The sequence below is a fragment of the Hippocampus comes genome, unplaced genomic scaffold, assembly GCF_001891065.2.
Source record: "Hippocampus comes isolate QL1 unplaced genomic scaffold, H_comes_QL1_v1.1 scaffold64, whole genome shotgun sequence".
Taxonomy (NCBI): Eukaryota; Metazoa; Chordata; class Actinopteri; order Syngnathiformes; family Syngnathidae; genus Hippocampus; species Hippocampus comes.
Window position 1 is genome coordinate 33,079 of NW_017842053.1, and position 8,736 is coordinate 41,814.

General features: G+C 41.4%; 2 protein-coding genes and 1 non-coding gene across 4 annotated transcripts in view; 2 read left to right on the forward strand and 1 right to left on the reverse strand.

Annotated features, from left to right (window-relative positions):
* Nucleotides 1–3,699, forward strand: part of slf2 (SMC5/6 complex localization factor 2) — a 12,319-nt gene extending 8,620 nt beyond the window's left edge. For both annotated transcript variants that reach the window (XM_019859901.1, XM_019859902.1), the window contains exons 14-20: nt 966–1,060; nt 1,138–1,225; nt 1,312–1,425; nt 1,926–2,003; nt 2,082–2,168; nt 2,304–2,372; nt 2,562–3,699. In XM_019859901.1, coding sequence (XP_019715460.1) covers nt 966–1,060; nt 1,138–1,225; nt 1,312–1,425; nt 1,926–2,003; nt 2,082–2,168; nt 2,304–2,372; nt 2,562–2,849 — 819 coding nt within the window. In that variant the 3' untranslated portion in view covers nt 2,850–3,699. The remainder of the gene's footprint in view (nt 1–965; nt 1,061–1,137; nt 1,226–1,311; nt 1,426–1,925; nt 2,004–2,081; nt 2,169–2,303; nt 2,373–2,561) is intronic.
* A 421-nt stretch (nt 3,700–4,120) lies between these two features.
* On the reverse strand, nt 4,121–4,192 carry trnaa-ugc (transfer RNA alanine (anticodon UGC)). Its single transcript has one exon. It is a non-coding gene; the product is annotated as a tRNA-Ala (tRNA).
* A 361-nt stretch (nt 4,193–4,553) lies between these two features.
* The window catches only part of washc2c (WASH complex subunit 2C), a 14,778-nt gene continuing 10,595 nt past the window's right edge, over nt 4,554–8,736 (forward strand). The window contains exons 1-7 of the mRNA XM_019859794.1: nt 4,554–4,705; nt 6,122–6,265; nt 6,484–6,648; nt 6,733–6,801; nt 7,128–7,301; nt 7,418–7,511; nt 8,718–8,732. Coding sequence (XP_019715353.1) covers nt 6,122–6,265; nt 6,484–6,648; nt 6,733–6,801; nt 7,128–7,301; nt 7,418–7,511; nt 8,718–8,732 — 661 coding nt within the window. The 5' untranslated portion in view covers nt 4,554–4,705. The remainder of the gene's footprint in view (nt 4,706–6,121; nt 6,266–6,483; nt 6,649–6,732; nt 6,802–7,127; nt 7,302–7,417; nt 7,512–8,717; nt 8,733–8,736) is intronic.

Genomic DNA, 8,736 nt, shown 5'->3' on the forward strand with positions numbered 1-8,736 from the left:
TGGAGTGGCTCTGGATGCTCACTTCATCCCACTGGCCGGTGTGGAGATTAACACGCTGCTCACTAAAATAGTGAGCAACACCAGGGACTGGGACACAATGGTCAGTTGTGCACGTGTTGTCATTTGACAAGCTTTGTCTAAACCCGGTGGTACCGAAACTATCGCCCGGTGCCATTTGTGTCTGTTTTTCAATGGCCCGTGAAGCACACCTTGTGTCTTCCAAAAAAGAAAAAAAAAGCGTACCTTAGTTTTTCAGTCTGCTATCTTAATGCTAATGCTAATTAGCGTCTCTGGTGTGGTGCTTTAACCGTCGGAAGTAACGGATTGCGCACAAAGTGCATCAACAACATGTACCCTTACAGTATGGCAGTACACCGTCATATGTACTTTATCTTCTGCATAGAATGAGAATATTAGTCCCGTACTGATGAGCTGAAGGGAGGAGTTGGAGTCTTACTATGAATGCCGCTTACGTTAACAGGCACGATAACACCTATTAAACAGTTTATCCGTTTGTCTGTCTTAAACTTGTCCCCAAGTGTGCCCACTTGGGGGCAAGTTTAAGACAGACGTAGCCTCGTTCAATTTTTGTTGTTTTTTTTTTTGGGGGGTAGAAGGTTGGAATGGATAAATGTCATTTCCATCCTCTAAGAATGAAATGTCTTGTCTTGTCAAGCACCACTGTATAGCTCCCACTGAATTAGAACTTTGCAAGCCTGCTTTTGTTTTTTTGTTTTTTTTTTTTTTGTTTTGTTTTTTTTTTTTTGCAGGAGTCTTGAGTGTGTCTGGTTGGTTGTGAAACTATTCTGCATTACGGTAGTAATAAGACAAAGTGCTTTCGGTAGTCATCGTTTTTGAGACTGCCAGCGAGATTTGACGTTAAAACAAACTCTGTCAGGTTTGTCAACACAGAAGGCACGTTATCATTTGTGCATGTGCTTCATTTTTTTGTTTATGACCTTTAGCTCCCTAGAATGTGCCAGACCCTCACCGACCTGACGGATGACCACCACAACATGTGCCTTCTGGTTCAACTGCTGCCTGACAACACTCGCGGGAAGTAAGAATTTTTTTTTTCATAGAGGCTTGATTCTGAAATTATGCCGTCCATTAACTTTTTTTTGTTCCCCTTCATAGATGCCTGCGGCAGCATCTCAGTCTGTCGATGATCTCCAAACTCTTAGACGGAACGAGTCGATACCGACCAACCGGAAGGGAAATTAAGGTTGTTGTTTGTCACCTTTAATTTCAATGGAACTTTGTGTGTGTGATTAATGTCGTCAGTCAACCATCCTTCTGTCCTACGCGTAGCTCGCCGCGCTCAAGCCGTACGTACCCGCTATGCAACCCTCCTCCCTGCGCCGTTTCATGACCACCTCCGGCGTGAGTTCTACAGAGGAGGATGCGATGCTCCTGGATCAGCAGGTGAGAGTGCAGGCGGGTATTATCATGGTATAAAACTTCGTTAGTCTTATTCTAAGGAGGTGTGCTGCTTTTTTTTTTTTTTTTTTTTTTTTTTAACTGTATAAAACTCTTAATAAATGTGGTGGTCCATTTAGCGCATTAACCTCACAGTGCAGAGGTCGTGGGTTCGATCCCTGCTCCGGCCTTCCTGTGTGGAGTTTGCATGTTCTCCCCTGACCTGCGTGGGTTTTCTCCGGGTACTCCGGTTTCCTCCCACATTCCAAAAACATGCACGGCAGGTCTGATTGAACACTCTAAATTGTCCCTAGGTGTGATTGTGAGCGTGAATGGTTGTACGTCTCTGTGTGCCCTGCGATTGGCTGGCAACCGGTTCAGGGTGTCCCCTGCCTACTGCCCAAAGACGGCTGGGATAGGCTCCAGTAACCCCCCATATAATTATTGTATGCATTTATAAAAGCCAGATTCCTTCACATGCCCCCTTTAAAATGTTTGTGTTCCAGTCCTACTACCTCTGCTACAGCCTTCTGACCTTGACAAACGAAGCCTCCAATTTCCACTTCTTCCCGACCCATCAGAAGGTACGAGGAGTTGCACGTTTGAGTTACAATGTGGCAGTCGCACCGACACGCCCCCATTTGCTTTCGTCACCCCCTCAGGAGCACCTGCTGACTCTCTGCTCGGATCTGAGAGCGCACGTCATTTGTCACATCAGAGAGAGCGAAAAGTGTCTGTACAGGAGTAAGGTGAGCGTTGTGACCGTCATGTGCGATGCTTGTGCGTCCTAATTTAATTTGTTTTCATGGGTTTGTCACTGACACGTTATCACACGTGAACACTTAAGATTGTGGCGCCGGTGTGTCTGTACCTCTGTCCTGCAGGTGAAGGATCTGCTTGCAAGGATCTACACCAAGTGGCAGATGATCCTCCAGCGCATCCAGCCTCTCCATGTAAACCTGTCACATGCACTTGCATGACATTTAAACTGAACGCAATCCTTATATTTTTGTCATTTGCCACAAGCCAATATGTCACCGTCATAAAATCATTTTTTGAAGGGGGACTACACCTTTTTCTTTAAATATGTACGTTTAATTTTTTTAATTTCACTAAGACAATCCTCATTGTCTCTCACACAGTCGAAGCTTTGCGACTACTGGAAGCCCTCATCCGTGGGAAGCTTGACGCGCCGCCAGAAGGAGAGCGAAGGTTCCCGCGAGCAGCGCACGGGCGGCGAGAAGGCAGAAGAAGAGAAAGTCGAAGAGAAAGTGAACAAGGGGGCGGCGAACAAATTGAGCGACAATTTCTCCTCCCCCGAGGAGGAAGGCGCCGAGCACAATAACAACAGCAACCAGTCGGGAGCTCGAACCACGCCACAGACGCACGAGCAAATAGTTGCCATCGGGTTAACACGCACGCAGACGTGAAAAAACACAACAGGTGGTCTTTGCGGCATTGTAACATTTCGTAATGGGTCATTTCCCTCAACGCTATGACTCGATTTGCACTGCTTAGCCTGAATCCGGACATGAACGATTTATGTCCAAACTGCACATTCGCTGCCCATAATATTAGGTACACTTGAACAGCCTCGCGGCATCCAGTATTGTTGAGTGTATTATTAATACTTTGAGGTCTTTAATTTTTGTTCTTGTGGATTGCAGTGTTGACACACTGGGTCTCGTTACAATGCACTACTGGTGTACCGAATGTTTTGGGCAGTTTTCGTGGGAAAACAGTTTTTTTTTTTTCCTCAGGTGGTCATATTCTGTTTGGTTAATTCAGGAATCTTGGCCGTTGAATTATTCATGTGTGTATTGTACAGTCTGTTTGACGAGTCTTATTTTTTTTTTCTTTTCTACAACATTTTTGTACATTATGGGACCTTTTTATTTTGAAAAAATGTTTGCACCTGAAAGAAATAGAAACACATTACGATTCATTTCCCCGAAGGTCGAATTCTTTTAAGTCAGTCGTGATCACCGCTTGTTAGTTCCATGTGGATTTTCGACATGTCACTCGAAAACTATGAGCAGCCCAAAAAAATGCCCCAAGTAAATAATCCCCAGAATATTAGTAATTTATTTTTGATTTAGCGTTTCCTACTTTTTGAAATACTGTACAGAATTGTATTCAGTGAAAGAGACGTTGGTTCTTTTCTGCAAGATTGCTACGTTAATGTAAACTCTGGGGGTTGGAGTTGTTTTATTGATCCTAATGTTATTTAAGAAATTTATATTTGTTGTCAGACACAGAAAATAAACTGTTTACAAAAAAGTCATTGCAGTCCTGCAAATCTTATCAGTAGAAACAGATTAAAGTGTTTACACTCTTAATATTTGCAACCTCGAAGCATGTGCTGTAAAGCACTTTAAATGAGGAAAAAAATATTTGAACACGCACCACCAAACAAAAATCTCACAAACAGATAAATAAAAAAAAATATCCAGAAAAATCTTGGTCTGAAAAATATGTTTTTCATTGTGTTTTTCCCAAAGTGTTAAGGTGATGACAGTTGTGCAAAGTTAAAAGAAAGAAAAAAAAAAGCGAGCCTATTCCCATATGGTGATATAGAAAGATTGAAGGTAGGAAACTGCAGTGGAGACTTTTTTTGTATGTGTGTAACAAAATTTCTTGCATTTGTTGTTTTCGACCTGTAAAATAATGTCATTTCAAACGCTTGACTACCAAAAACTAGTGGAGATGCCGGGGATCGAACCCGGGGCCTCATACATGCAAAGCATGCGCTCTACCACTGAGCTACATCCCCTCATATACCGAAAGGGCAACAATTAAAATATTATATTAACAAAGCTACTGCTGCTTCCAGTAGTAAAGTAATACTGTATATTCAAGTTATTATTGTCCTGGTCAAATACGTCACATTTCTGTTATGCCATGGAAAAATCACGCATGCGTGCTAACGATTGCGCTGGCAAAACAGCCCTTATTGATGGGAGGGCAAAAATCACAAGGAAGTGGTTTAAAAAATAATAACATGAACTAAGTATTATAGTGTATACACTATGCACGTCAGTAGCGGATAATCATGAAAAAAAACTTGACAGTCTTAACTAACAAGCAAGAAATGTGTTCGTTCCACTTCGTCCCACTTACCCGCGGTTGCCGAGCAACCGCAGTCAGGTGACTGTCTGCAGACAGAACATGGCTGACCTGTCAGAAGACCAATGAGGGAAAGGCCAAATTGAGCATAATCGATCATTTGTTTGGCGTCTTTTCTCGTGGCAGTCCAAAGCGGTTCTTCGGGTCAGACGCGTTCAAGGTACGCACGTTTTCCGTTTCAGGGTGAAATTGGATTTCACACGTCTGTGTTTGCGAGCGCTAACGTCTACGTTCGCTAGCTAAATTGAGCTAGCTGCTAACTAAACAGCCCCCAACTTCCTCGCCTGTCAGTTAAAACATTTTTCAACTTTTTACCCCCAAAGTAGCAGAAGGTAACAACGCTTTTTGCAATACGGATGTTTTTAATTGCAACACGTCTCCCCTTTTGCCGTCGTTTAACGGTCTCAAAGCAGTCGAATAGCTACAGGTGACACTAATAATGAAGCTATCGTTCAAATGTTTTAGCTAGTCGGGCTGTGTCATGTTTACGTTAGTCTGAAGCCCAAAAAGAAGCCTTTAATTTCTGACAAGAAGTGGGTTTGTTTAGCTGGGAGGCGTTTTAAAACCTTTGACCGGAGGGCAACAGTTCCAGCCTGGATCCACTTTGAATCTGGAAATTTGATGCATTTGCCCTTGGCGAAAACAATTTCAAAAAACAAAAAAAAATTACATTGCGAGATTCAGGTTGTAGTTATTTTTTTATAGGTGAGTTTTATCAAAATTAAATTTTACATGGTAAATTCATTGCCATCCGTAGAAACAGGAGAAAATGAGTTGGCTTTCACCAAAATTACCTATTTTGGTCAAAAACATGCAGAAAACAAAGCTTTTTTAAAAAAGATATCTTTAATGCACAATAGTGACTTTTAGCCAATCTCATAAAACTTTATCAGTCATGGCCCAAGTGCTGTTCCAATTGAAAACGTGTAAACCAAGAACGCCCGGAATACACATACGTATTTGTTCTTGTCTTCATAGTATATTTTCAAAATTAAAGACAGAATCTCAAAATATGAAACGTTGTTCTTTTAATTTTTCCTGGATCCACTTTGAATCTGGAAATTTGATGCATTTGCCCTTGGCGAAAACAATTTCAAAAAACAAAAAAAAATACATTGCGAGATTCAGGTTGTAGTTATTTTTTTATAGGTGAGTTTTATCAAAATTAAATTTTACATGGTAAATTCATTGCCATCCGTAGAAACAGGAGAAAATGAGTTGGCTTTCACCAAAATTACCTATTTTGGTCAAAAACATGCAGAAAACAAAGCTTTTTTAAAAAAGATATCTTTAATGCACAATACTGACTTTTAGCCAATCTCATAAAACTTTATCAGTCATGGCCCAAGTGCTGTTCCAATTGAAAACGTGTAAACCCAAGAACGCACGGAATACACATACGTATTCGTTCTTGTCTTCATAGTACATTTTCAAAATTAAAGACAGAATCTCAAAATATGAAACGTTGTTCTTTTAATTTTTCAAAATAAATATCTTTTTTTTCTCGGGAGATAACGTGTTGTAATCTCGCAATGATGTAAAGTGCTGAATGGCAAAATGCTTCCGTGTCTTGCAGATGAACGGGATGCCAGATGGGATGTCGAATGGCCCGGACGGGAGCGAGCACGTTGGAACCAATGCTCAGGTTTGGGAAAGGCCGTGGACCCTCGAGGAGATGCGGCAGAGCAGTGCAAACTGGTCACTTGCAGCCGACTCAGGGGTAACATAAAAAAAAAAAAAAAAAAAAAATTAAATGTAAATGCTCCCTGATAATCAGCTGTACTGATAACTCAAACTCCTTTTTTTTTTTTTTTTGTTCCTCCCACCACTCAGCTCTTCTTCGTCAAATAAAAATTTAAAAAAATGTAAACGCTTCTTGATAATTAGCTGTACTGATAACTCAAACTCCCTTTTTTTTTTGTTCCTCCCACCACTCAGCTCTTCTTGTTCCTTCAAGACTTCTCTCAGAAAATGCTGTCCAAGACGCACGAGATAGAGAAGCAGCTGGACAGCTTGATCCGAGACACCAAGACCACGGATAGCAGCCTGCATTCTGTCTTCAACGACTTCCTCATGCTCTCCAATACCCAGTTTATCGAGAATGTAAAGTATAAACTTCCTCTCTGTCGTCTCCAGTCAGTGTTTCTTGAGAGGTGTTGCATCAACTTTTGTTTATTCCTGTTGCAGAGAGTGTATGATGAAGAGATTCAGGAACCCGTGCCCAAGACTGATGCTGTGGAGAAGCAGGTTGATCAGGTATCATCAAGGTGTCCCTTGAAGGCTTAAAGGAAAACAACCCCCCCCCCCAAAAAAAAACAAACAAAACAAAACATGATTTTATGTTAAGACTGCCCCAAAACTTCAAATTAAAAGCAAACTGTTTTTACAGATTAAATACAAAAATATTGGATGGAACTTCAAAGTTGAACTCTGCTGTAATTGTGTTGTGATTCTTTTACATGCCACGAGAGGGAGCTAGAGTCTGTCTGCCATCATGGAAATGAAGCCACTTGTGGGAAATCTGTGGGCCTGACTGACTAACTGTCTTTGTATTTCTCTGGATGATGCTCACCGTTTGTCAGCAGAAAACCCGCGAGCAGAAAGAAGCTGAGCTGATCCCCAAGATGCAGGAAGCAGTGACTTACGGCCTGAAGGTGCTGGAGTCTGCCTTCGAACACCTGGATATCAAAGCCGGAAACTCCGACTCTGAGGACGAGGAGACCAATGACAGATTGGACGCGATCCTCGAGCCTAAGGTAATGTCATCTGTGTTTTGTATTATAACTGATATGCAGTATGTGTTAACAGATTTATTTAAAAAAATTAAAAAAACAAAAAAAGAATGTTCATTGTGATGTTTTTGTGTCCGAAGGACCTTTATTTGGACAGACCGCTTCCTTTTCTGATTGGCTCCCAGGCCTTCATGGAACAAGAGGACGTCGGCCTTGGCGACCTGTCTAGTGATGGTGCTGTATTTGATTACACTATATGTAAAATAATCCCCTCTCTTGATTGGAACTGAGTACTGGCATTAGTGGACGTCCGCAAGTAAAAAGGTTTAGAATTGGCGGTAGATGACACAAGATGGCAAATCGCTGCCTAAATTAAAATCCTCAACTCACCCCCGTGACACAAAGATGTCCTGAGCACTACTTTTGCCTGAATGAGAAACTCCTCAATTCACTTCAGCATAGTTACTTGGTACCAGGATGGCACAAAAGCACGACTTTTATACAGTTGAAGCTTCACAGCTCATTTTGATACAGGTCACAAGATGGTGCCAAAGCACTACTTTTGTAGTTATAAGGCACCTCAACGCACTTCAGCATGGTTCCTTGTCACAAAGATGACACCAAACCACTTCTGAAAGAAGCTCTTCAACTTATTTCACCATAATACCTTGGTACCAATATGTCGCTAAAGCACCGCTTTTGTACAAAATTCCCATTATTTATTTCAACATAATTTCTTAATCCTAAAATTGCCCCATGATGTTGACAATGCATTATTGTAAAATATGTTTATATGATACACATTCTGACCGGATCGTCCATTGGTCATGAATGTCAACGGTTATGTAAAATAATCCCCTCTCTTGATTGGAACTAAGTACTGGGATTAGTGGACGTCTGCAAGTAAAAAGGTTTAGAATTGGCGGTAGATGACACAAGATGGCAAATCGCTGCCTAAATTAAAATCCTCAACTCACCCCCGTGACACAAAGATGTCCTGAGCACTACTTTTGCCTGAATGAGAAACTCCTCAATTCACTTCAGCATAGTTACTTGGTACCAGGATGGCACAAAAGCACGACTTTTATACAGTTGAAGCTTCACAGCTCATTTTGATACAGGTCACAAGATGGTGCCAAAGCACTACTTTTGTAGTTATAAGGCACCTCAACGCACTTCAGCATGGTTCCTTGTCACAAAGATGACACCAAACCACTTCTGAAAGAAGCTCTTCAACTTATTTCACCACAATACCTTGGTACCAATATGGCGCTAAAGCACCGCTTTTGTACAAAATTCCGATTGTTTATTTCAACATAATTTCTAAATCCTAAAATTGCCCCATGATGTTGACAATTCATTATTGTAAAATATGTTTATATGATACAATTCCGACCGGATCGTCCATTGGTCATGAATGTCAACGGTTTCTGGTCACAGAACTGTCGGTGGGCAGCGA